Here is a 27,872-nt window from a genome sequence, read left to right on the forward strand (position 1 = left end):
AAAATCTTGACCCGCCCCTATAACAAACATACATGATCATTTTTATTATTTCAAAAACAACCAATGATCATTTTTATTATTTCAAAAACAACCGTCTAAGCACATAGGATTGCTCCTTAAAAATAAACACTCCTTAACTTTAAAGATTTTTCATATTACTTCCTTACACTTTCTTTTATTCCGCTAAACTTCTTTAAAAAAATTTATACTTTAATTTCCAAATTAATATCAGGAAGTCTAACGTGTCACGTTTCAAGCATGTGACCAAAAAGAAAAAAAGAAAAAAAAAAAAAACTCTTAACGCTAAAAAGCAGGCATTTGCTCTTTTTAAAATTTCCGGTGTTTTCGTTTTCGTCTTGTGCTTGGGTCGTAACCAATTAGATTCGATGGCATTAATTTAGGGGGTTAAAGTAGACAGCTTCACTGGGTTTAATTAGTAGAAACAGAACAATTTCAGGTGCTTATGTATAAGAACTCTCAATCAAATATAAGAAGGTTTTGTACCTACTAAAGTACGTAGTTAGGGGGGAGGCAACCAAACTTTACACTGTGTTTATAATTAGGAGCTCACTAACGAAGGGAAAGGCAGCCAAACTTAACGCTGCGTTCGGGAGTTCACTAATGAAGGGCAAGTTAAGGAAAAAGAAGGAATAACTAAAGGAGCACAATATCATGTTTAGAAATTTAATAAAAGGAATGGTGAGAAATTTATTTGCACCATATGTTTGGACTAAAATTAGCGTTGGACTCAAGTCTATGATGGCTTTAATCAAATCTCATTGATAGTAGGTTAGTTAGAAGCTTCCATTCCCCATTTGGTACTGACACCAGAATATTGAAGCAGTGAACTTGCAGATCCTGAGGAGTAACGACAGCATGCTACATCCATCCAAGCTCTTCGCCTAGCCATGCCACTTGAGAATCCGGCCATCTGAAACGCCGGTGTAAGGCCCCACGCCGTCCCGGCCGAATGCGAAGCTCTCCAGCCCCGTTAAGCCATCGGGGAGCGGGATCAGTTCTGTCGTCCACGATGGATGGTCATCGAGGATGATCGGCGGTCTCAGGGCCTTGCAGCGGCCAATGGAGACTATGATACAGAAGGATGGTAGGGAAATTGAAAAGTATACAAGTTTGTGCTTCATCTTGGGGGAGTAAATTTCTAGTTCTATCAATGTTCGAAACTCAGGATATTGTATTAGGTGCTTTCTCTATCCTATGAAGCTGACTATTTAACTAAATGCTGCGTGTGTCATAATTGTTCGGAAATGTATAATTAAATTGAGTTGTTGCTAGCTGCGCACGGTTGATTGTATATTTGTAGTTCTTTTGGGCCTTTCAGGCTTTGAAACTTTGCTATTTTGATATAGGGTTTAATTGGAGATATACCATTGTATTGTAGGAAGCTACTTATTTATTGGCTAGCTAGCATCATTATAGGCTAAATATCAGAAAACTTCCTTTAAATTTGGGCGATCATCAAGAAACCCCCGCATAGCTTTAATTAGAAACCACCTTTAAGTTTAGGGGTTATTAGAAAACCCCCTTCGACTACTTTAACATTTTTTTAGAAAAGCCCCCTAAAAGTGAGAACTACAATTTTCACCAGCAAAAGTACTCCGTGTAATTTTGCTCTTTAATGTAAAAATTACATGTTAACACTGCTAGGAGGGTTTTGCTGATAAAATGTTAAAGTTAAAGGGGGTTTTCTAACTGCCCCTAAACTTAAGGGGATATTTTTAAAGTTTTGGGGGATTATTTGATAATCGCCCAAAGTTAATGGGGGTTTTCTGATATTTAGCCATTTAAATACCTCAAACATTCATCCTGGTACTTAATTGCTAATTGCACTCACTTGTTACTTACCTTTTTGAATTTGTTTTATTCAATTATTTCTTTTTGCCTTTTATCCTGGATTAGCTTGCTTGCAACAGTCCAAAAGGTTACCAGCGAGTGGAATAAGTTACTTTGATAAACAAAACATTCTTTAAGCAATATCATGCTTTGCATTAATCAACTATTTATGTGCTATATATATGTATTCTACTTGCTTTCATTTTTATTCTTTCTTTTTCTTTATTAGATCAAGACTCAATTAGAGTTAGGATTATTTTCTGAAAAAAATAGAGAATTAATATGCTATTCCACTGATAATTAACAAGAATATAATATTCTTTAAGTTACATAGTACGCTTGTCAAATAGGAAGCCAATAATACTAAATGCTACCTACATGATCGACAATCTTTAACAAGGAGTATACATTTTCATTTAAGAAGGGCCTTTAGCGCAATAGTATAAACGTAGAAACTTAAAGAAAGCGCACATATATAGGTAGAGATATCGAAGATATCTCACGATTGACAAAAGAGTGAATCAAGTTGATTAATTAATTGACGATCACATGGTATGATCCTCTACATTCTTGGTTGTAGAGAACTTCTAAAATTTAGCAATCACGTCTTCTCACTAATTAAGCCTCATGAATGATATTCCTTACATAGATTATATATATAGAAAAGTCTTGAAATGGTGAGACCCACCACATAAGACACTACCATTGATCCACATAACCGACAGTAGAATATCTCTATAACCAAGGATTTAGAAAATCTGAACCCATAAGTAGCTGACTTCTTGATATATAATACCTCAACGACATTTATTATACATGCATATATATATACACTCTAAAGCTTATAAATACCAACATGAGGCATTACGACAGAACCAATCCACAAAGTTGCATTATGCTCTTCTACCTCACTTATGTACTTCACTATCTCCCCACCAAAATCCTCCAGGAGCTCTAAAACCTCACCCTCTCCGCTTACCCTCATAGCCAAAGGTTCTCCATGCCACTCGCTAAACTTGTAGAAAATCTTAGTAATTACATCCAAGGGCAACAGAATGATGTATTCTCTTACCCAAGTGGGCAAAGACATAACCCACTCCATGAATTTTGATTTCCTTTCGTAGTGTGCAACCCAAAACCCTCCTCTCGGGCTGGGCTTTACGTTATCAGGATACCCTGGGAGCTGAGTAAGAACCTGGGCTCTTTTGTCTTTGTTTGGTTGAAGCCGGTATCTTAAGATCCTGCAAGTTGATGTTTCTGCAATGAGGAGAAAGGAGCCATCTTTGCTTAATGCTACGCCGTTGGGATAGGATAAGCCGTTGAGTAGGACTCGGACCGCTTTGTTTTGTGGGTTGTAGCTTAGAACTCTTCCGGTTTTGTCCCCCGATATCTCTATCAATATGTTTTCTCTGTCAATTTCTTGAATTAGTCAACAATTTTAGAAACTAACACTTATAGCTAGACTATGTGTATGGGCCTCAAGCAACTGATTGTCTCCATTAATTCGTTCCAAACCAAAAAAAATCGATATCCCGAAACTTTTTTATACATCTACTTTTTCTGGAGTTGAAAATTTATCTCTAAAATTGCAGCAAATACAAGAAATACAATTTATAAACAAAAAAGAAAAAGAAAAAAATAAAATAAGAAATTAATGCAGAAAACATAGTCACGTTGTCAGTTTCTTAAATATTTGACTTTTAACTAACAACATAACAACAATATTCAACTCATACATGAAATATGAATGGGATGATAGGTGATGAATTCAGCAATCCTTTGAAGGGGGGAGTTGCCCATCTCGTAAAAAATAAATAAACAAATAAAAACCTTTAACAGTTTAAGATGTTAGATCAGAGCATGAAAATTCATGAAAGAAAGAGGAAGACAAGTATTTAATTTACCTCCTTTGGAAGCGAGCGCTGCTATCAGTAAAATAGACAATTCCAGTGTCTTGGTCTATATCCAAACCGTTGGTAAATTTAAGAGGAGTATTTTGTGCTTGTGTAACAATTTGCTTAGCAAATTTGTCACCTTCACTAACTATCATTAGCCCAAAATATGCATCGGCAATGTAAAGATCTCTGGTCATCTTGTTGAACTGTAATCCTAGTGGTCGACCACAAATATGCTCTTTCTTCACCTCTTGTGATCCTCTGCACTCATTTAACCTACATATATAAGTTTAGACAATATAGGTTATGGGCAACTTTTTAAAGCATGTATTTCACAAAAAACTGTCATGCATAATTAAGAGTTTTACAAACAAAAAATTTTACAGCAAAATAGAGAGACGTTAACGTAAGTTGACATGTATGTGACATATTTAAGGATTTTGTATAGCCTACAAATTATCTTCCATTTATTAGTACTAATCTCAAAGTATTAATATAGAGATCCAAAGGCTAAAAAAGTAAGAGAGAATAGTCAAGCTCGTACATTTTTATTCTTAAGAGGTAATATCATTGCTAGGAATAAATATTGAATTTTAATAATTTGAAAATCAAAGATGAAACTGATTATTTGGCTTGGATCATCAAATAACCTGGATTGGTCCTGTAATATTTATAATAGATCTACTTGTCAACAATGTAGGATATAATTATGTAAGGAAAAATCTCCAAGATAAACAAATATCTATCACACGAAAGCATAGAAAAATATCGAGAATGATAATAACACACGAAAATATGTGGTTCGACTTTTAGCCTACGTCCACGGCTAAAGGAGGAGAATAGGTTTACCATCAAATTGTGAAGAATATATGGTTAAATCTCTCAATCACTAATCCCAAATCAACGTCCCAAAAATCTCTCGGAATAATCTCTAACAGTAGTAGAACCAACCAAATAGAGAGTCAATTCAAAAACATCCTGAATCCATTGCTTTGCTTCGGCCCACATAGCCTTCTCAATGCCTGATGCTGTCGTTGGGTGGATCGATCAAATACAATTTTTCTCAAAACAGAGAATAGAAAGAGAGTCATATCAAATAGGTTGAATTACTTCTCATTGTTGACAATTCAAAAACATCTTGAATCCATTGCTTTGCTTATGCCCCCATAGGCTTTCTCAATACTTGAAGTCACTAAAGTTCTCCCTAGTTGATTTATTTATACAGCGTAATAGTCTTAGAATAGTATAAGGAACCATATTCTTGTTTGGTTCTCAATTAATCAACAAGATTTTGTCTTTATCTCTACTATCAATAGAATTCATATAGCCAATCTAAAATTACTCATATGAAGTCTAATCCATCGCTTCCTAATCCAATAAACTCAAACATCAACTCTAGCAATAGTGTTTTCCTACTCCTTCTGTTCCTGTAGAAGAGTTGAACCATAAATTTCTAATTCATTCAAGTCATCTTAGCACATGGTAGTTGATTGATAGCTGAGACTATTATACCAATTTATTATGACAAACCTCTAGGATAAAAAAATATCAATTACGTGAAAGCATAGAAAATATCAAGAACATAACACACAATTAAATGTGGTTTAATGTTTAGTCTATGTCCATTGGTGAACGAGGAGACTATCTTTACTATCAAATTATGAGGAATACAATACTAAAATCTCTCAATTACTAGTTCAAAATCAACACCCCAAAAATCTATCTAAATAATCTCTAACACTTGTAGAGCTAACAATATAGAGAGCCAATTCAGGAATCTCTTAAATCCATTGCTTCAGCCTGCATAGCTTTCTCAATGCTTGATGCTGTGGTTGAGTGAATCAAATACAAATTCTATGAAGGAACTGTTGTTGAGTGAATCAAATACAAATTATCTAAGAAGGAATAGAAAAAAAAGCCATACCAAATAAGCTGAATTACTTCTCGCGGCTTTAAAGAAACATCGGTCTTCATTGGACTTGAATGTTGGGGTTGAACACACGATAACCCATGCCCTTCCAAATCTTGTGTCGAAAGTAGGTAAGCAATAAATCACATCAAATGAAAGAAAACTTGCAGGAAAGAACAAGCAAAAGAAGAAAACACCAGATTTAACGAGGTTGGGAATGTGCCTACATCCTCAGGAGCCACACCAGAAATTCTTTGATTAATTGAAGAAGATTATAATGCTCACAATAGGCCACTCTCTCTCTAAGATCTCTGACCTCAAAGTGCCATCAAACCCTCTCAAAAACGTCTTCACATAACCTTAAAAATATTTTAGGAAACATATATATACACAGCCCAAAAACAGATTCCAACCCGAACCAGGAAAACGCCTAACCCGACTTCGGTCGACCGATATCATCTCATCGGTTGACTGGTTGATCACCGTCGGTTGACCGATATTATCTCATCGGTCGACCGTCTAGAACTCTGTTTTCTACAGGGTATCTTGTGCACGTTTTCGATCGACCGAGGCCATTGCTACGGTCGACCGACCAGAGTGGGGGTTTTTTGTTCAGTTTCCTGCACTCGATTCAGTCGACCAATCCATGTGTGTTGGTCAATCAATGCTGAGTTTTCCAGAATTGTTGATTTTGATCCAGGTTTGGGTCTACACTCTCGAAACCAGTAATCTCTCATTTGGAGACCAAACCGCCATCTGTAGGCTGTCTAAAAATCACAATAGACAGTCGATCCCTATCAAGCCCTGATAATGAAGGTTACAATCAGACGACTTTCTGATCTTTGCATCCGCAATTCTGCAACCGCTATAAACACGGCCTCATCTCTGAGAGGACTGATCTTGATGGCTGCGACAACAACATGACTAATACAATATTAGCAACTATTAGAGATGCTGATGAGCAGTGTAATGATTTTAGAAATAAAAGGTTGGACTTAGTTGGTGAGTTGCTTGGTAGAGAGCTATGGGCAAATATTCATCTTCAAAACACTATGGATGTTGATTCCCGTCTAACTCCAACAACGAAAGGTACAATCAAATAGCTTTCGGGTCGACAATCGAAAGCGGTAAATAGAGGACCTTTCACGTAGATCGAGAAGAGTTACAATTCGACGACGCTTCCGACAACTGATGAAAACTCTATTCTGCATCCTTCGCAACCAACAGTGAGAGTTACAATCTGACGACTCTCATATCCTATAACAGGCAAGGATCAATAAACAATAGCCTTTGCAATGTTATAATGGATGAGGTTACAAGTCAACAACCTCTCTCAAACGCAGAAAGTCATTCCTGCGTTTCCTAAGTTCAAAACGCACACTTGTGTGTTCCTCAGCAGACATCGAACTCTGTAACGCAGAGTTAAAGTACAAGACGCACACATAACGTGCGTTCTTCAATAGACTCAATTATGTGCCCCAAACTCTGGACGCAGAGTTGAGCTTCAACGCACACGGCCTGTGCGTCTCAAATCTCTAACAGAGATTTAACTCTGCGTCTCAAGCCTTGGACGCAGAGTTAAAGCCCATAACGCCAACTGAGGCGTTTTGACTTGTTCAAACGCAAGTCGAACGGCCTCAAAACCGTTATCCCACGTTCTGAGGGATTCTCGCCCACAAAGGAGCGGAAATAGGGGTTGGTTACACTCCACATCACCCTATAAATAACCAACTTACTCAACTGAGTAAGGGGTTGGCGGGTTGATAGGTTGATCAATCGGTTTCTGAGATCAAAACCGCAAAGAGTTGAGGGGAGCTGGTATCAAAACCACCCAAGGTCAACAAATCTCGGCAGTTGAGTAATCGGAAGGAAGAGATCTTCGGGAGATCAAGGAACTGATCAACGATCAGTTAATCAAATCCCGAAGGATCCTTTCATCAAAGGTATCATCCACTTGGCAATTAACCGAATTTTCGGTTCCAACAACTCTGTTACAGAGTTTTAACTCATTCTGAGTTCTTAAACTCGTTAAGAGTTCTTAATTAGCTTGCAACGCAAGTTAATCACATCAAACCAGACATTCGGTTTTCAACAACTCTTATCAGAGTTCTTAACTCGTTCAGAGTTCTTTACACTCGTTAAGAGTTCTAAACCGAAGTCATCAAGCACTTCAATTGTTCCAGTAAAGAAGGACGGTCGGATCGTCAACGGAGAGCAAGTTCGACGCGATCAATCGAAGGAGGCACTCCACCGCTACCAAGAAGAACCCAGTTTTAAACAAAGGGGAGAATCAAATTCATTCTCCTCTCTTTTGTAATCGGAATCCAAATTGTAATCGATTTTGAGAGAATACAAGTCAAATTTTCTTTCTTTGTCTTTTTACATCAAATTTCCAACAAACAAAAGATGGCGACTCCGCTGGGGACTAGCTTCTCTGACGAGGAAGTGGTGGCGCAATCCGACGTTCACCTTACAGGAACCACCGTCGAAACTCTCGTCGTAGAGTTCGACCAAGCCAAGTATGAGGAGGTCCTCTCCTCTGGGTCCCTTAGCCCAAAAGCTAGGCGTGATACCCACAGGACCTCTACGGAGGTCAACACTACTGCTGAGATGCCAAAGAAAGCCCTCTCCTTTGGCCAAGACCTTAAACTCGCTCTGCGAGTTGAAGATTCCTCCCCCGTATCACTACGGCAAATAATAGGTCAAAAAAGACCTATGTCGGAGGAAAGCCCAACCAACGCCGACGATGCCGCGGCCAAGGCCTTGAAACAGGCTAAGAAAAATGCTGCTCGACGAAGGAGAAGATCCTTACGGCGAGCATACTTGCGGAACAGCCAAGCTACTGCACAACGCAAAGACTGCGTTTCTGAGCTTGTGCCCGAACTGTGCGTTTCTGCTCCAGAACGCACACTTCGTGGCAATGAACCCGACTATGAGCCTCGGGTTATTCAACTCAAACGCGACCCTCAGTGGCGCGTTGTTCAACATAGACGCACACCTCAAAAGTGCGTCCCAAAACGTGACCTCCAAAGGCACGTTCAATCATTCAAACGCACGCCACAACCGTGCGTTCAGTCAAAACAAGACCCTCAAGGGTCTGTTCAAACAACCAAACGCACACCACAAGTGTGCGTTCAATCAAAACCCGACCCTCAGGGGTCTGGGTCATCAAACAAACGCACGCCACAAGTGTGCGTTCAATCAAAACCCGACCCTCAGGGGTCTGGGTCATCAAACAAACGCACGCCACAAGTGTGCGTTCAATCAAAACCCGACCCTCAGGGGTCTGGGTCATCAAACAAACGCACGCCACAAGTGTGCGTTCAATCAAAACCCGACCCTCAGGGGTCTGGGTCATCAAACAAACGCACGCCACAAGTGTGCGTTCAATCAAAACCCGACCCTCAGGGGTCTGGGTCATCAAACAAACGCACGCCACAAGTGTGCGTTCAATCAAAACCCGACTCTCAGGGGTCTGGGTTATCAACCAAACGCACATCACAAGTGTGCGTTCCAGCAAAGAACGACCCTCAGGGATCTGTTTCTTCATCTAAACGCACACCACAAGTGTGCGTTCAAACAAAGAACGACCCTCAGGGGTCTGTTTCAACATCAAAACGCACACCACAAGTGTGCGTTCAATCAGGACAAGATCCACAAGGATCTAGTCCATCAATCAAACACAGGCCTCAGCCTCGTGTTTATAAACCTAAACGCGACTCTCGTGTTTCTTATCAAGAGCATGACACGGTCCGTCAGGTTCAAAAGGGACAACATGGATTTGAGATTCATGTTCAACCCATCCAAGGGCAGGGGGTTCCATCTCCACCTTCACGAGATCTTTCTCAGGTTCAACAGATTGACGAATGTCGCTAGACCTGCTAAACGACAGTGTCGCCACAAAAAGAAGACCTCTGAAATCGAATATCCTGAGGTCACCATCAACATGGTCGGCAGAGGCAAATCCTCACATCCTGATTCTGATGAGTCACAAACAAGTCATTGTTAGGGAAATTTGTGACCAGTTCGAAGGAGTATATCAGCATACCCGGACTCGGACAGGAGCTATTCGCCCGGTTAACTATCAAAAGTTAGCCAAAGGGATTACCACAAGTGAGGAACATTCGGCAATAGCCGAATCCCAATCTTCGAGCTCGGTCGGACCACAAGAGGTATCTGCTTATATGGCGGGAAATCCCGAGGACATAGCCAAAAGAGTGGACGAACATCACGTCATACTCCAGGCGCAGCAGGAGACACTTCTCCAATTAAAGGATATGATGATCCAACTTATTGCTGAAAAAGGCCACAAACCTAAATCTTCCCGGAGGACAACCTCCAAAGGAAAACAGAAAGTGACCGAGCATTCGGATCGTGAGACTCACAACCTGGGATCCTCTTCTGAAGGTGAGAAAGAGGTGGAAAAAGAACTGCACCCTCAGTCCACTAAAATGGATGAACTTGAAGCTCGCCTCAATGCAATCGCCAACAGAAGTGAGCTCCGTGAAGAAGGAGTGGTGAGGCCTTATCCTGCTGAGTGGGATATAGCTCCATACCCACCGAAGTTCAAAGCTCCTACCTTGCAACCGTTCGATGGCACAGGATCGCCAAATCAGCACATCTACTACTTCAAATCTCAAACGGGAGATGTTGTGGTGAACGATGCCATCTTGACACGCTTGTTCATAGGCACTCTTAAAGGAGTAGCCTTTGAATGGTTTATGAAACTGCCTGCTGGATCTATTCAGAAATGGGTAGATTTGGAAAGGCTTTTCTTGGCTAGGTTCTTTGAGGATGATACGGAAGTTTCTGTCCCAACTCTTCTCGCCACCAAGCAGAGGAAGGGAGAATCCATCAAGGCCTACGTGGAGAGATTCCGCAGCATGGCATTGCGATGCCCCTCAGGTATGACTCAGTCAACCCTGTTTGAAACTTGCAGGCACAACTTGCAGACTCAGCTCCTCGCCCAGATGGGGGTAGCGGAGTGTCGTTCCTGGAGACAATTGGTGTCGCAAGGAGAACAAGCTGAAGAGATTGTAGCTCGGGTGAAAGCTGAGGAAGCTGCACAGCCCAAGCCGCAACAGCAACAGCAACAGCAACGCAACCAGAATAACGCTCAGCGGACTAAGGGAAAAGAGACCCTAGCAGCCGACTACTCTCAAGTACCACCTCCCACGAAGCAGGGCAAAGCACCCAATAAGCAAAAAGTGCCCAAACAGTATTCCTTCAAGGAGGAGCATGTGGACACTTTGTTCCAGCTACTGCCTTGTTCCAGCTACGGCGGAAGAACAACAAGTTACAGCTTCCCGAAATTAGGAAGCCAGAGGAGGCAGGAAAGGTAGATGACCCTAATTACTGCCGCTATCACAGGTTCCTAGGGCATCCTACCAGAAGGTGTTACATCTTTAAAGACATCCTTCAGAATTTAGTGGACGCCAAAGTGCTTACCCTGAAACCTGAGCAAAAGACTGTTTCTACCAACATGATAGCAGTCCAATTTGGTGATTTCCCTCCGGTGACGACCGCAGATGGCGTTGTCCCCATCCACAAGGGAGAAATGCGTCTGAAGAACACTGACTTGCACAGTCAGAAAGATAAAGGGTTGATCCCCCTCACCACTCCAAAAGGAGAGATCATGTGGGTTCATCCCGATCTAGTGGGAGACCAACAGTGGACGAATACCTCATCCAAGAAGAAAGGAGGCAAGGCTAAGTCTTCCAACACGATTAGCCCCTCCATCACTGAGAATGATGATCACCTCAAGACCCTCACAGATTCAGAGGAAGAGAGGATTGCCCTGGCTGCATACCCAGGAGACAACCCTGGCACCCGGTCAGGAAAGGCTTACTTGAAGGACTACAACCAGAATACTCAAGAAGCCGAAGAACAACCCCAAGACGCTGGGGGTTCTGTCCCCAAAAAGCCAGCTGATAAGGGGAAACAAAAAGAACTCCGGTTCAACAGGAATCTCCACCAGGAACACGGGGAGTCGAGCAATCCATTCCAATTCAATGTCATGGCGCAACTGGCCAACATACCGGCCAGGATTACTCTATACGAGCTCCTGAGGTTGTCCAAAACCACCAAGGAAGCTCTCATTGAGGCATTGAAGAATACGGAAAGCTTCATCACCCAAGTCACTCCAATTCCCGAAGCTTCTGAAGATCAAACTTGTCGACAATGTCTGCAAGCATCGAGAAGTTTACCCTGCATATCATTTACTCAAGAAGACATGCAGGTCAAACACCAACACGACATCATCAACGCAAAGGTCGAACTCTGCGTTAAAGTTTCGAACGCACAGTTCAGATCTGGCGTTTAAAGTTCATCAACGCAAAGGTCGAACTCTGCGTTAAAGTTTCGAACGCACAGTTCAGATCTGGCGTTTAAAGTTCATCAACGCAAAGGTCGAACTCTGCGTTAAAGTTTCGAACGCACAGTTCAGATCTGGCGTTTAAAGTTCATCAACGCAAAGGTCGAACTCTGCGTTAAAGTTTCGAACGCACAGTTCAGATCTGGCGTTTAAAGTTCATCAACGCAAAGGTCGAACTCTGCGTTAAAGTTTCGAACGCACAGTTCAGATCTGGCGTTTAAAGTTCATCAACGCAAAGGTCGAACTCTGCGTTAAAGTTTCGAACGCACAGTTCAGATCTGGCGTTTAAAGTTCATCAACGCAAAGGTCGAACTCTGCGTTAAAGTTTCGAACGCACAGTTCAGATCTGGCGTTTAAAGTTCATCAACGCAAAGGTCGAACTCTGCGTTAAAGTTTCGAACGCACAGTTCAGATCTGGCGTTTAAAGTTCATCAACGCAAAGGTCGAACTCTGCGTTAAAGTTTCGAACGCACAGTTCAGATCTGGCGTTTAAAGTTCATCAACGCAAAGGTCGAACTCTGCGTTAAAGTTTCGAACGCACAGTTCAGATCTGGCGTTTAAAGTTCATCAACGCAAAGGTCGAACTCTGCGTTAAAGTTTCGAACGCACAGTTCAGATCTGGCGTTTAAAGTTCATCAACGCAAAGGTCGAACTCTGCGTTAAAGTTTCGAACGCACAGTTCAGATCTGGCGTTTAAAGTTCATCAACGCAAAGGTCGAACTCTGCGTTAAAGTTTCGAACGCACAGTTCAGATCTGGCGTTTAAAGTTCATCAACGCAAAGGTCGAACTCTGCGTTAAAGTTTCGAACGCACAGTTCAGATCTGGCGTTTAAAGTTCATCAACGCAAAGGTCGAACTCTGCGTTAAAGTTTCGAACGCACAGTTCAGATCTGGCGTTTAAAGTTCATCAACGCAAAGGTCGAACTCTGCGTTAAAGTTTCGAACGCACAGTTCAGATCTGGCGTTTAAAGTTCATCAACGCAAAGGTCGAACTCTGCGTTAAAGTTTCGAACGCACAGTTCAGATCTGGCGTTTAAAGTTCATCAACGCAAAGGTCGAACTCTGCGTTAAAGTTTCGAACGCACAGTTCAGATCTGGCGTTTAAAGTTCATCAACGCAAAGGTCGAACTCTGCGTTAAAGTTTCGAACGCACAGTTCAGATCTGGCGTTTAAAGTTCATCAACGCAAAGGTCGAACTCTGCGTTAAAGTTTCGAACGCACAGTTCAGATCTGGCGTTTAAAGTTCATCAACGCAAAGGTCGAACTCTGCGTTAAAGTTTCGAACGCACAGTTCAGATCTGGCGTTTAAAGTTCATCAACGCAAAGGTCGAACTCTGCGTTAAAGTTTCGAACGCACAGTTCAGATCTGGCGTTTAAAGTTCATCAACGCAAAGGTCGAACTCTGCGTTAAAGTTTCGAACGCACAGTTCAGATCTGGCGTTTAAAGTTCATCAACGCAAAGGTCGAACTCTGCGTTAAAGTTTCGAACGCACAGTTCAGATCTGGCGTTTAAAGTTCATCAACGCAAAGGTCGAACTCTGCGTTAAAGTTTCGAACGCACAGTTCAGATCTGGCGTTTAAAGTTCATCAACGCAAAGGTCGAACTCTGCGTTAAAGTTTCGAACGCACAGTTCAGATCTGGCGTTTAAAGTTCATCAACGCAAAGGTCGAACTCTGCGTTAAAGTTTCGAACGCACAGTTCAGATCTGGCGTTTAAAGTTCATCAACGCAAAGGTCGAACTCTGCGTTAAAGTTTCGAACGCACAGTTCAGATCTGGCGTTTAAAGTTCATCAACGCAAAGGTCGAACTCTGCGTTAAAGTTTCGAACGCACAGTTCAGATCTGGCGTTTAAAGTTCATCAACGCAAAGGTCGAACTCTGCGTTAAAGTTTCGAACGCACAGTTCAGATCTGGCGTTTAAAGTTCATCAACGCAAAGGTCGAACTCTGCGTTAAAGTTTCGAACGCACAGTTCAGATCTGGCGTTTAAAGTTCATCAACGCAAAGGTCGAACTCTGCGTTAAAGTTTCGAACGCACAGTTCAGATCTGGCGTTTAAAGTTCATCAACGCAAAGGTCGAACTCTGCGTTAAAGTTTCGAACGCACAGTTCAGATCTGGCGTTTAAAGTTCATCAACGCAAAGGTCGAACTCTGCGTTAAAGTTTCGAACGCACAGTTCAGATCTGGCGTTTAAAGTTCATCAACGCAAAGGTCGAACTCTGCGTTAAAGTTTCGAACGCACAGTTCAGATCTGGCGTTTAAAGTTCATCAACGCAAAGGTCGAACTCTGCGTTAAAGTTTCGAACGCACAGTTCAGATCTGGCGTTTAAAGTTCATCAACGCAAAGGTCGAACTCTGCGTTAAAGTTTCGAACGCACAGTTCAGATCTGGCGTTTAAAGTTCATCAACGCAAAGGTCGAACTCTGCGTTAAAGTTTCGAACGCACAGTTCAGATCTGGCGTTTAAAGTTCATCAACGCAAAGGTCGAACTCTGCGTTAAAGTTTCGAACGCACAGTTCAGATCTGGCGTTTAAAGTTCATCAACGCAAAGGTCGAACTCTGCGTTAAAGTTTCGAACGCACAGTTCAGATCTGGCGTTTAAAGTTCATCAACGCAAAGGTCGAACTCTGCGTTAAAGTTTCGAACGCACAGTTCAGATCTGGCGTTTAAAGTTCATCAACGCAAAGGTCGAACTCTGCGTTAAAGTTTCGAACGCACAGTTCAGATCTGGCGTTTAAAGTTCATCAACGCAAAGGTCGAACTCTGCGTTAAAGTTTCGAACGCACAGTTCAGATCTGGCGTTTAAAGTTCATCAACGCAAAGGTCGAACTCTGCGTTAAAGTTTCGAACGCACAGTTCAGATCTGGCGTTTAAAGTTCATCAACGCAAAGGTCGAACTCTGCGTTAAAGTTTCGAACGCACAGTTCAGATCTGGCGTTTAAAGTTCATCAACGCAAAGGTCGAACTCTGCGTTAAAGTTTCGAACGCACAGTTCAGATCTGGCGTTTAAAGTTCATCAACGCAAAGGTCGAACTCTGCGTTAAAGTTTCGAACGCACAGTTCAGATCTGGCGTTTAAAGTTCATCAACGCAAAGGTCGAACTCTGCGTTAAAGTTTCGAACGCACAGTTCAGATCTGGCGTTTAAAGTTCATCAACGCAAAGGTCGAACTCTGCGTTAAAGTTTCGAACGCACAGTTCAGATCTGGCGTTTAAAGTTCATCAACGCAAAGGTCGAACTCTGCGTTAAAGTTTCGAACGCACAGTTCAGATCTGGCGTTTAAAGTTCATCAACGCAAAGGTCGAACTCTGCGTTAAAGTTTCGAACGCACAGTTCAGATCTGGCGTTTAAAGTTCATCAACGCAAAGGTCGAACTCTGCGTTAAAGTTTCGAACGCACAGTTCAGATCTGGCGTTTAAAGTTCATCAACGCAAAGGTCGAACTCTGCGTTAAAGTTTCGAACGCACAGTTCAGATCTGGCGTTTAAAGTTCATCAACGCAAAGGTCGAACTCTGCGTTAAAGTTTCGAACGCACAGTTCAGATCTGGCGTTTAAAGTTCATCAACGCAAAGGTCGAACTCTGCGTTAAAGTTTCGAACGCACAGTTCAGATCTGGCGTTTAAAGTTCATCAACGCAAAGGTCGAACTCTGCGTTAAAGTTTCGAACGCACAGTTCAGATCTGGCGTTTAAAGTTCATCAACGCAAAGGTCGAACTCTGCGTTAAAGTTTCGAACGCACAGTTCAGATCTGGCGTTTAAAGTTCATCAACGCAAAGGTCGAACTCTGCGTTAAAGTTTCGAACGCACAGTTCAGATCTGGCGTTTAAAGTTCATCAACGCAAAGGTCGAACTCTGCGTTAAAGTTTCGAACGCACAGTTCAGATCTGGCGTTTAAAGTTCATCAACGCAAAGGTCGAACTCTGCGTTAAAGTTTCGAACGCACAGTTCAGATCTGGCGTTTAAAGTTCATCAACGCAAAGGTCGAACTCTGCGTTAAAGTTTCGAACGCACAGTTCAGATCTGGCGTTTAAAGTTCATCAACGCAAAGGTCGAACTCTGCGTTAAAGTTTCGAACGCACAGTTCAGATCTGGCGTTTAAAGTTCATCAACGCAAAGGTCGAACTCTGCGTTAAAGTTTCGAACGCACAGTTCAGATCTGGCGTTTAAAGTTCATCAACGCAAAGGTCGAACTCTGCGTTAAAGTTTCGAACGCACAGTTCAGATCTGGCGTTTAAAGTTCATCAACGCAAAGGTCGAACTCTGCGTTAAAGTTTCGAACGCACAGTTCAGATCTGGCGTTTAAAGTTCATCAACGCAAAGGTCGAACTCTGCGTTAAAGTTTCGAACGCACAGTTCAGATCTGGCGTTTAAAGTTCATCAACGCAAAGGTCGAACTCTGCGTTAAAGTTTCGAACGCACAGTTCAGATCTGGCGTTTAAAGTTCATCAACGCAAAGGTCGAACTCTGCGTTAAAGTTTCGAACGCACAGTTCAGATCTGGCGTTTAAAGTTCATCAACGCAAAGGTCGAACTCTGCGTTAAAGTTTCGAACGCACAGTTCAGATCTGGCGTTTAAAGTTCATCAACGCAAAGGTCGAACTCTGCGTTAAAGTTTCGAACGCACAGTTCAGATCTGGCGTTTAAAGTTCATCAACGCAAAGGTCGAACTCTGCGTTAAAGTTTCGAACGCACAGTTCAGATCTGGCGTTTAAAGTTCATCAACGCAAAGGTCGAACTCTGCGTTAAAGTTTCGAACGCACAGTTCAGATCTGGCGTTTAAAGTTCATCAACGCAAAGGTCGAACTCTGCGTTAAAGTTTCGAACGCACAGTTCAGATCTGGCGTTTAAAGTTCATCAACGCAAAGGTCGAACTCTGCGTTAAAGTTTCGAACGCACAGTTCAGATCTGGCGTTTAAAGTTCATCAACGCAAAGGTCGAACTCTGCGTTAAAGTTTCGAACGCACAGTTCAGATCTGGCGTTTAAAGTTCATCAACGCAAAGGTCGAACTCTGCGTTAAAGTTTCGAACGCACAGTTCAGATCTGGCGTTTAAAGTTCATCAACGCAAAGGTCGAACTCTGCGTTAAAGTTTCGAACGCACAGTTCAGATCTGGCGTTTAAAGTTCATCAACGCAAAGGTCGAACTCTGCGTTAAAGTTTCGAACGCACAGTTCAGATCTGGCGTTTAAAGTTCATCAACGCAAAGGTCGAACTCTGCGTTAAAGTTTCGAACGCACAGTTCAGATCTGGCGTTTAAAGTTCATCAACGCAAAGGTCGAACTCTGCGTTAAAGTTTCGAACGCACAGTTCAGATCTGGCGTTTAAAGTTCATCAACGCAAAGGTCGAACTCTGCGTTAAAGTTTCGAACGCACAGTTCAGATCTGGCGTTTAAAGTTCATCAACGCAAAGGTCGAACTCTGCGTTAAAGTTTCGAACGCACAGTTCAGATCTGGCGTTTAAAGTTCATCAACGCAAAGGTCGAACTCTGCGTTAAAGTTTCGAACGCACAGTTCAGATCTGGCGTTTAAAGTTCATCAACGCAAAGGTCGAACTCTGCGTTAAAGTTTCGAACGCACAGTTCAGATCTGGCGTTTAAAGTTCATCAACGCAAAGGTCGAACTCTGCGTTAAAGTTTCGAACGCACAGTTCAGATCTGGCGTTTAAAGTTCATCAACGCAAAGGTCGAACTCTGCGTTAAAGTTTCGAACGCACAGTTCAGATCTGGCGTTTAAAGTTCATCAACGCAAAGGTCGAACTCTGCGTTAAAGTTTCGAACGCACAGTTCAGATCTGGCGTTTAAAGTTCATCAACGCAAAGGTCGAACTCTGCGTTAAAGTTTCGAACGCACAGTTCAGATCTGGCGTTTAAAGTTCATCAACGCAAAGGTCGAACTCTGCGTTAAAGTTTCGAACGCACAGTTCAGATCTGGCGTTTAAAGTTCATCAACGCAAAGGTCGAACTCTGCGTTAAAGTTTCGAACGCACAGTTCAGATCTGGCGTTTAAAGTTCATCAACGCAAAGGTCGAACTCTGCGTTAAAGTTTCGAACGCACAGTCCAGATCTGGCGTTTAAAGTTCATCAACGCAAAGGTCGAACTCTGCGTTAAAGTTTCGAACGCACAGTTCAGATCTGGCGTTTAAAGCTCATTAACACAAAGGTCGAACTCTACGTTAAATTTTCGAACGCACAGTTCAGACCTAACGTTGATTTTCATCAACGCAAAGGCTAAACTCTGCGTTAAGTCTTCGAACGCACAGTTAAAGCCTGGCGTTAATTTTCATCAACGCAGAGGTTAAACTCTGCGTTAAGTTTTCGAACGCACAGTTCAAGCCTGGCGTTAAAAAATTTCATAAACGCAAAGGTCAAGCCCTTGACGTTTCGAATTCAAAACGCAGAGTCTTAACTCTGCGTTACAATAACAAAACGAGTCATCTCCCTCGTTTGCAAGAACCCATCTAGGGTTTTTCAGAGAACTCGCCGAAGCAAGTTTGATGGCGATACATCTAGGGTTTTAAAGAACTCGCCGAAGCGAGTTTGACGGCCACGAAGGGCGACGCTTACCACCGACGGGCGGAACCTGAAACGGCGGCACCGCTGCAGCAGGGGATCTTGGGCGTGGAGCAGCTTTCTTCTTGGAACCCATGGAAGAGGGTTGGAGATGATGAACAGGATCACCGACGTCGAAAACGAAGAGGCTTCGTTAAAAATCTTCCGAAAGAGAGGAGGCAAAAAGTCGGGTGACTTTTGATTTGACCCTTAGCGGTCTATTTATAGACAGCTATGAGCTGTCAAATCGGGTCGGGGTTCTAGGCCCAAAATCCCGCCAAACGTGGCCTGTGCGCCTGTGACGCTTGAGCTTCTGAACGCAGAATTCACCCCTGCGTTATAATCCGCCGTGCATCTACATTGATGGAATCCCTAAACGCAGAATTTAACCCTGCGTTTCAGTTCAATAACGCAAGAAATCTATCTGTGCGTTCTGACTCAACCACACGACTTCCTCTATGTTTATAGCCAAGACATGGTTCCAAATAAATAGAGGGAGGCTAATGTCAGCTATCAAAGCGACTAAAAGCCAAGAAGAAATAAGTGACCCCACAAAAGAGTCCATTGGATGAGTACAATTAGATTCCAATCAACTAAGTCTGACAACGTCTTCTAAATTTTGAGATCCAAAGTATTCCGAAAATTCGTCCCAGTCAACCGCGAACTTTCGAAAACTTTGGAGGGGGTTCTGTAGGCTGTCTAAAAATCACAATGGATAGCTAATCCCTATCAAGCCCTGATAATGGAAGTTACAATCAGACGACTTTCTAATCACTGCATCCGCAACTCTGCAACCGCTATAAACAAGGCCTCATCTCTGAGATGATTGATCTTGATGGCTGCGACAACAGCATGACTAATATTATATTAGCAACTATTAGAGATGCTGATGAGCAGTGTAATGATTTCAGAAATAAAAGGTTGGACTTAGTTGGTGAGTCGCTTGGTAGAGAGCTGTGGGCAAATATCCATCTTCAAAACACTATGGATGTTGATTCCCGTCAAGCTCTCACAACGAAAGCTACAATCAAATAGCTTTCGGGTCGACAGTCGGAAAGGGCAAATAGGAGACTTTTCACACAGATCGAGAAGAGTTACAATTTGACGACGCTTCCGACAGCTGATGAAAACCCTATTCAGTGGCCTTCACGATCGTTGGTGAGAGTTACAATCTGACGACTCTCATATCTTATAACAGGCAAAGACCAATAAACAATGGCCTTTGCAATGTCATGGCAGACGATGTTACAAGTCAACAACCTCTATCAAACGTAGAAGTTTAATTCTGCGTTTCTCAAATTCGAAACGCACACAACTTGTGCGTTCTCCAGCGAATGTCTAACTCTGCAACGCAGAGTTCAAGCACCAAACGCACACATAACGTGCGTTCTTCAATAGGTTCAACTACGTGTCCCAAACTCTGGACGCAGAGTTGAGCTTCAACGCACACGGCCTGTGTGTCTCAAATCTCTAACAGAGATTTAACTCTGCATCTCAAGCCTTAGACGCAGAGTTAAAGCCCATAACGCCAACTGAGGCGTTTTGACTTGTTCAAACGCAAGTCGAACGGCCTCAAAACCGTTATCCCACGTTCTGAGGGATTCTCGCCCACAAAGGAGCGGAAATAGGGGTTGGTTGCACTCCACATCACCCTATAAATAACCAACTTACTCAACTGAGTAAGGGGTTGGCGGGTTGATAGGTTGATCAATCGGTTTTCTGAGATCAAAACCGCAAAGAGTTGAGGGGAGCTGGTATCAAAACCACCCAAGGTCAACAAATCTCGGCAGTTGAGTAATCGGAAGGAAGAGATCTTCGGGGGATCAAGGAACTGATCAACGATCAGTTAATCAAATCCCGAAGGATCCTTTCATCAAAGGTATCATCCACTTGGCAATTAACCGAATTTTCGGTTCCAACAACTCTGTTTTAGAGTTTTAACTCATTCTGAGTTCTTAAACTCGTTAAGAGTTTTTAATTAGCTTGTAACGCAAGTTAATCACATCAAACCAGACATTCGGTTTTCAACAACTCTTATCAGAGTTCTTAACTCGTTCAGAGTTCTTCAACACTCGTCAAGAGTTCTAAACCGAAGTCATCAAACACTTCAGTTATTCCAGTGAAGAAGGACGGTCGGATCGTCAACGGAGAGCAAGTTCGACGCGATCAATCGAAGGAAGCACTCCATCGCTACCAAGAAGAACCCAGTCTTAAACAAAGGAGAGAATCAAATCCATTCTCTTCTCTTTTGTAATCGGAATCCAAATTGTAATCGATTTTGAGAGAATACAAGTCAAATTTTCTTTCTTTGTCTTTTTACATCAAATTTCCTACCAACAAAAGATGGCGACTCTGCTGGGGACTAGCTTCTCTGACGAGGAAGTGGTGGCGCAATCCGACGTTCACCTCACAGGAACCACCGTCGAAACTCTCGTCGTAGAGTTCGACCAAGCCAAGTATGAGGAGGTCCTCTCCTCTGGGTCCCTTAGCCCAAAAGCTAGGCGTGATACCCACAGGACCTCTACGGAGGTCAACACTACTGCTGAGATGCCAAAGAAAGCCCTCTCCTTTGGCCAAGACCTTAAACTCGCTCTGCGAGTTGAAGATTCCTCCCCCGTATCACTACGGCAAATAATAGGTCAAAAAAGACCTATGTCGGAGGAAAGCCCAACCAACGCCGACGATGCCGCGGCCAAGGCCTTGAAACAGGCTAAGAAAAATGCTGCTCGACGAAGGAGAAGATCCTTACGGCGAGCATACTTGCGGAACAGCCAAGCTACTGCCCAACGCAAAGACTGCGTTTCTGAGCCTGTGCCCGAACTGTGCGTTTCTGCTCCAGAACGCACACTTCGTGGCAATGAACCCGACTATGAGCCTCGGGTTATTCAACTCAAACGCGACCCTCAGTGGCGCGTTGTTCAACATAGACGCACACCTCAAAAGTGCGTCCCAAAACGTGACCTCCAAAGGCACGTTCAATCATTCAAACGCACGCCACAACCGTGCGTTCAGTCAAAACAAGACCCTCAAGGGTCTGTTCAAATAACTAAACGCACACCACAAGTGTGCGTTCAATCAAAACCCGACCCTCAGGGGTCTGGGTCATCAAACAAACGCACGCCACAAGTGTGCGTTCAATCAAAACCCGACTCTCAGGGGTCTGGGTTATCAACCAAACGCACATCACAAGTGTGCGTTCCAGCAAAGAACGACCCTCAGGGGTCTGTTTCAACAACCAAACGCACATCACAAGAGTGCGTTCAAACAAAGAACGACCCTCATGGGTCTGTTTCAAAACGCACGCCTCAAGTGTGCGTTCAACCAAAACAAGACCCGCAGGGGTCTGTTTCAACATCAAAACGCACACCACAAATGTGCGTTCAACCAGGACAAGATCCACAAGGATCTAGTCCATCAATCAAACACAGGCCTCGGCCTCGTGTTTATAAACCTAAACGCGACTCTCGTGTTTCTTATCAAGAGCATGACACGGTCCGTCAGGTTCAAAAGGGACAGCATGGATTTAAGATTCATGCCCAACCCATCCAAGGGCAGGGGGTTCCATCCCCACCTTCACAAAATCTTCCCCAGGTCTCCGACTTGCGTGAATTGCTGTCAAGAGGAAGGCCAACACAGCAAGTAGCTCATTCATGCCAGTGTGAGCGGCTCATATCTGCTGTCCTCTCTGAATGCAGTTGTTGTTCACCGGCGCCTAGGCAATCGGTGTTCAATAGATTGACGAATGTCGCTAGACCTGCTAAACGACAGCGTCGTCACAAAAAGAAGACCTCTGAAATCGAATATCCCGAGGTCACCATCAACATGATCGGTAGAGGAAAAGCCTCACGTTCCGATTCTGACGAGTCACAAAGAAGTAATTCCCCAACTGTTAGGGAAATTTGTGATCAGTTCGAAGGAGTATATAAGCATACTCGGACCCGGACAGGAGCTATTCGCCCGGTTGACTATCAAAAGTTGGCCAGAGGAATTACAACAAGTGATGAGCATTCGGCAATAGCCGAATCTCAATCTTCGAGCTCGGTCGGACCACAAGAAGTATCTGCTTACATGGCGGGAAATCCTGAGGACATAGCCAAGAAAGTGAACGAACACCAGGTCATGCTCCAGGCGCAACAGGAGACACTTCTCCAATTGAAGGACATGATGGCCCAACTTATTGCTGAAAAAGGCCACAAACCCGAATCTTCCCGGAGGACGACCTTCAAAGGGAAACAGAAAGCGACCGAGCATTCGGATCGTGAGACTCACAACCTGGGATCCTCTTCTGAAGGTGAGAAGGAGGTGGAAAAAGAACTGCATCCTCAGTCCACTAAAATGGATGAACTGGAAGCTCGCCTCAATGCAATCGCCAACAGAAGTGAGCTCCGCGAAGAAGGAGTGGTGAGGCCTTATCCCGCTGAATGGGATATAGCTCCATACCCACCGAAGTTCAAAGCTCCAACCTTGCAACCGTTCGATGGCACAGGATCGCCAAATCAGCACATCTACTACTTCAAATCTCAAACTGGAGATGTTGTGGCGAACGATGCCATCTTGACTCGCTTATTCATAGGCACTCTTAAAGGAGTAGCCTTTGAATGGTTTATGAAACTGCCTGCTGGATCTATTCAGAAATGGGTAGATTTGGAAAGGCTTTTCTTGGCTAGGTTCTTTGAGGATGATACGGAAGTTTCTGTCCCAACTCTTCTCGCCACCAAGCAGAGGAAGGGAGAATCCATCAAGGCTTACGTGGAGAGATTCCGTAGCATGGCATTGCGATGCCCCTCAGGTATGACTCAGTCAACCCTGGTTGAAACTTGCAGGCACAACTTGCAAACTCAGCTCCTTGCCCAGATGGGGGTAGCGGAGTGTCGTTCCTGGAGACAGTTGGTTTCGCAGGGAGAACAAGCTGAAGAGATTGTAGCTCGGGTGAAAGCCGAGGAAGCTGCACAGCCCAAGCCGCAACAGCAACAGCAACAGCAGCGCAACCAGAACAACGCTCAGCGGTCTAAGGGAAAAGAGACCCTAGCAGCTGACTACTCTCGGGTACCACCGCCCACAAATCAAGGCAAAACTCCCAATAAGCAAAAAGTGCCCAAGCAATATTCCTTCAAAGAGGAGCATGTGGACACTTTATTCCAGCTATTGCGGAAGAACAACAAGCTACAGCTTCCTGAAATTAGGAAGCCAGAAGAGGCAGGGAAGATAGATGACCCTAATTACTGCCGTTATCACAGGTTTCTGGGGCATCCTACCAGAAGATGTTACATCTTTAAGGACATCCTCCAGAATTTGGTGGACGCCAAAGTGCTTACTCTGAAACCTGAGCAAAAGACTGTCTCTACCAACATGATAGCAGTCCAGTTCGGTGACTTCCCTCCGGTGGCGACCGCAGATGGCGTTATCCCAATCCACAAGGGAGAAATGCGTCTGAAGAATACTGACTTGCACAGTCAGAAAGACAAGGGGTTGATACCCCTCACCACCTCAAAAGGAGAAATCATGTGGGTTCACCCTGATCTAGTGGGAGACCAACAGTGGACGAATACCTCGTCCAAAAAGAAGGGAGGCAAGGCTAAGTCTTCCAACACGATTAGCCCCTCCATTACTGAGAATGATGATCACCTCAAGACCCTCACAGATTCAGAGGAAGAGAGGATTGCCCTGGCCGCATACCCAGGAGACAACCCTGGTACGCGGTCTGGAAAGAATTACTTGAAAGACTACGGCCAGAATGTCCAAGAAGTTGAGGAACAACCCCAAGACGCTGGGGGTTCTGTCCCCAAAAAGCCAGCTGATAAGGGGAAACAAAAAGAACTCCGGTTCAACAGGAATCTCCACCAGGAACACGGGGAGTCGAGCAATCCATTCCAATTCAATGTCATGGCGCAACTGGCCAACATACCGGCCAGGATTACTCTATACGAGCTCCTGAGGTTGTCCAAAACCACCAAGGAAGCTCTCATTGAGGCATTGAAGAATACGGAAAGCTTCATCACCCAAGTCACTCCAATTCCCGAAGCTTCTGAAGATCAAACTTGTCGACAATGTCTGCAAGCATCGAGAAGTTTACCCTGCATATCATTTACTCAAGAAGACATGCAGGTCAAACACCAACACGACAGACCGTTGTACTACACAGGGTATATCGGATCTTCCGAAATCAGTCGTGTCCAAGTTGACCCGGGCTCCGCGCTCAGCATCATGCCTTATAGGGTCATGCAGGTCTTAGGAATCCCTATGCACAGGTTGCACACTACCCAAACCACCATCTTCGGGTTCAATGCAAACAGTACTCGACCCTTGGGGAAAATCAAGCTCAGATGCCAGATTGGAGATCTCAAGTCTGAGGTCGCATGCTACATCATAGATGCGGACACGTCCTATAATCTTTTGCTAGGACGACCATGGATACATGCAAACCGCATTGTCCCATCTACCTTGCATCAGGTCATGAAGTACGCCAATGACGAGGGTGAAGTTCGAACCTTGATTGCGGAAAAATACCCTTTCCGAGGAGTGGAGAACTTCCACACTGACTCTGTTTTCTACTTAGAATCTCAAGATGTTGACAGTGGCAATGAAGCAGATGTCGAACCAGATCCTGAGGAAGATTGTCCATGGGAACTGAACTTAGATGTAATGGGTCAGGATGAGAGTAGTAATAATGTACCGAGCGAGGGTGAATGGTGCATTAATGAAGATTTTCTTTTGGAGTACTTGCCTGATGTGTCCTCTAAAAATAAATCAGTAGAGAATGATTCTAATGCAGGTACCAACCCATGGCACACAATGTGCACAGAGGCATCACTTACATTGCCAATCGAATCTTTCTTTGCTTCAGATGAAGAAGCAGAAGATGTACAGAAGGCTTTCTTCAAAGTCCCATCCAAAAGGAAAGGGCAGAAGCCGATCTGTTTTGGTAAAGTCAAACCCGAACAACTCAAACGAGGAAGTTCAGAGGAAGACGACGGAGTTCCCCAATTTCATTACCATGAACCCAATTCTATAGACTTAATGAAACGAATGGGGTATAACTTTAATGAAAAACAGGGTCTGAACTTCGGGAAGGGCAGACGAACCCCAGTCCGAATGTCTCTAGCCCCTGAAGGAAAACCTCAGGATTATTACAATAAAACCGGAAGAGGTTTAGGTTATGTCACAACTCCCTCTGCCTCAGAAAATGAGATCAGTAATTATCTGCGTCAAGATCATTCGTCCGGAACCTCTTCCTGGGAATCCGACGTCAGTGTCGGACCTTTCTTTAAAGGTTTGACTGTGAACATGGTTTCAACTAGTCACCCTGATGAAGATGCAGGGGGTGACGAAGAGTTAATTGAGTCGACTAACGATCCTTGGATCAAACGTCTTAACATCCTGTGGGATATGCGTTTCGAACAACGCGAACCACCCACTGAAGATAAGGTGATCCAGGTCAACATGGGAAATGAGTCTGACCCCAAGCCTATCTTTATAGCTGAAGACCTATCATCATCCGAGAAGGAAGACCTTATATCTCTCATCCGAGAATATATAGATGTCTTCGCTTGGAATTATGAAGATATGCCTGGTCTTGACCCGAAGGTGGCCATGCACCGTCTCAACATCGATCCGGATGTAAAACCCGTTAAACAACAACAACGCAGGTTTCGTCCAGAGATCATGGAATCAATTGAGTCAGAAGTTAAAAAGCTTATAGACTCAGGTTTTGTTAGGGAAGAACAACACCCTGACTGGGTGGCCAACATCGTCCCAGTTCCTAAGAAGAACGGTAAAGTCCGGATATGTATCGATTTCCGCGATCTCAATGCCGCCTGTCCGAAAGATGAATTCCCACTCCCCATCACGGATGTTATGATTGACAACACCTGCGGATATGAAAGGATGTCTTTCATGGACGGATTCTCTGGGTACAATCAGATAAAGATGCACCCGGACGATGAAAAACATACTGCTTTTAGAACACCACTGGGGGTGTATTGCTACACAGTGATGCCCTTCGGCCTGAAAAATGCAGGTGCAACTTATCAACGTGCAATGAACACAATCTTTCACGAACACCTACGAAAGAAGATCGAGTGCTACGTTGATGACATAGCAGTAAAGAGCCAATGTAAAGACGATCATCTTGCAGATCTGAAGACAATGTTCGAAATCATGCGAGCACATCAGCTGAAGATGAACCCGACAAAATCGTTCCTCGGAGTTTCAAGTGGAAAATTCCTGGGATTTATCGTTACTTCCAAGGGAATCTCTCTTGACCCAGAAAAAGTGCGTGCCATCCAAGACATGCCACCTCCGAAGAATCTCAAAGAGCTCAGAGGTTTGCAAGGCAGACTGGCCTACATTCGAAGATTCATATCAAATCTTTCAGGGTGCTGCCAACCTTTCTCTAAGCTTATGAAGAAAGGAATATCCTTTGTTTGGGATGCAGAGTGTCAAAGAGCATTCGAGGAGATTAAGAGATATCTAACTCAACCGCCAGTTCTCGTGGCCCCAATATCAGGAAAACCATTCCTGTTGTATGTGAGGGCCATGGATCATTCTCTTGGTGCTTTGTTGGCCCAGAACAATGATCAAGGTCAAGAGCAAGCCATCTATTACCTAAGCAGGACTATGATGGGAGCCGAACACCGGTATAATCCGGTCGAAAAAGAATGTCTCGCCTTGGTATTCGCAATCCAAAAGATGCGACATTACCTAGTTGGACAGACCATTCAGGTCATCTCTAAGGTAAATCCTTTGAGAGTTCTGATGACAAAACCATCATCTCTAAATTGCCGGCTTGCAAAATGGGCCATTCTCTTGTCGCAATACGACATGCAGTTCATGCCTCAAAAGGCGGTCAAGGGTCAAGCACTGGCAGACTTCTTAGCCGATCATCCAGTATCGGGAACGTCTAAGTTGTATGAGGAATTACCCGACGAGCGCAAGTGTGGAAGTTATTCTTCGACGGTGCATCCAGAGCAAATCCTCATGGAGCAATCACCGCGGGAGTAGGAGTAGTGTTAATCTCTCCGAACGGCCACGTAATCCCAAGGGGATTCTCCTTAATCGAACCTTGCACCAACAACGTAGCCGAGTATAATGCTCTGCTACTAGGAATGCAATGTGCTGAAGAACTTAATGTTCAGCACCTTGAGGCTTACGGTGACTCTTAGCTTATCGTTAATCAAGTCTGAGGAGAATATGAAGTACGTCATGAGGATCTGATCCCGTATTACTTCGCAGCGCTAGAGCAAGCTCAAAAGTTCGAAGGTTTCTTTATCGAATACGTGCCAAGAGCTCAGAATGCATATGC

At 43.8% G+C, this 27,872-nt stretch overlaps 1 protein-coding gene across 3 annotated transcripts in view; it reads right to left on the reverse strand.

Annotated features, from left to right (window-relative positions):
* LOC109831621 (protein STRICTOSIDINE SYNTHASE-LIKE 10-like) overlaps nt 2,496-27,872 on the reverse strand; it is a 79,118-nt gene continuing 53,741 nt past the window's right edge. Inside the window, exons 2-4 of one of the 3 annotated variants that reach the window (XM_020398977.1) lie at nt 5,671-5,770; nt 3,756-4,022; nt 2,496-3,260 (exon numbers count right to left, since the gene is read on the reverse strand). In XM_020398977.1, the coding sequence (XP_020254566.1) occupies nt 2,687-3,260; nt 3,756-4,022; nt 5,671-5,770 (941 nt within the window). In that variant the 3' untranslated portion in view covers nt 2,496-2,686. The remainder of the gene's footprint in view (nt 3,261-3,755; nt 4,023-5,670; nt 5,771-27,872) is intronic. The other 2 variants (XM_020398976.1, XM_020398975.1) reach the window with 2 other exon arrangements.

This window comes from Asparagus officinalis, chromosome 2, assembly GCF_001876935.1.
Source record: "Asparagus officinalis chromosome 2, Aspof.V1, whole genome shotgun sequence".
Lineage (NCBI taxonomy): Eukaryota > Viridiplantae > Streptophyta > Magnoliopsida > Asparagales > Asparagaceae > Asparagus > Asparagus officinalis.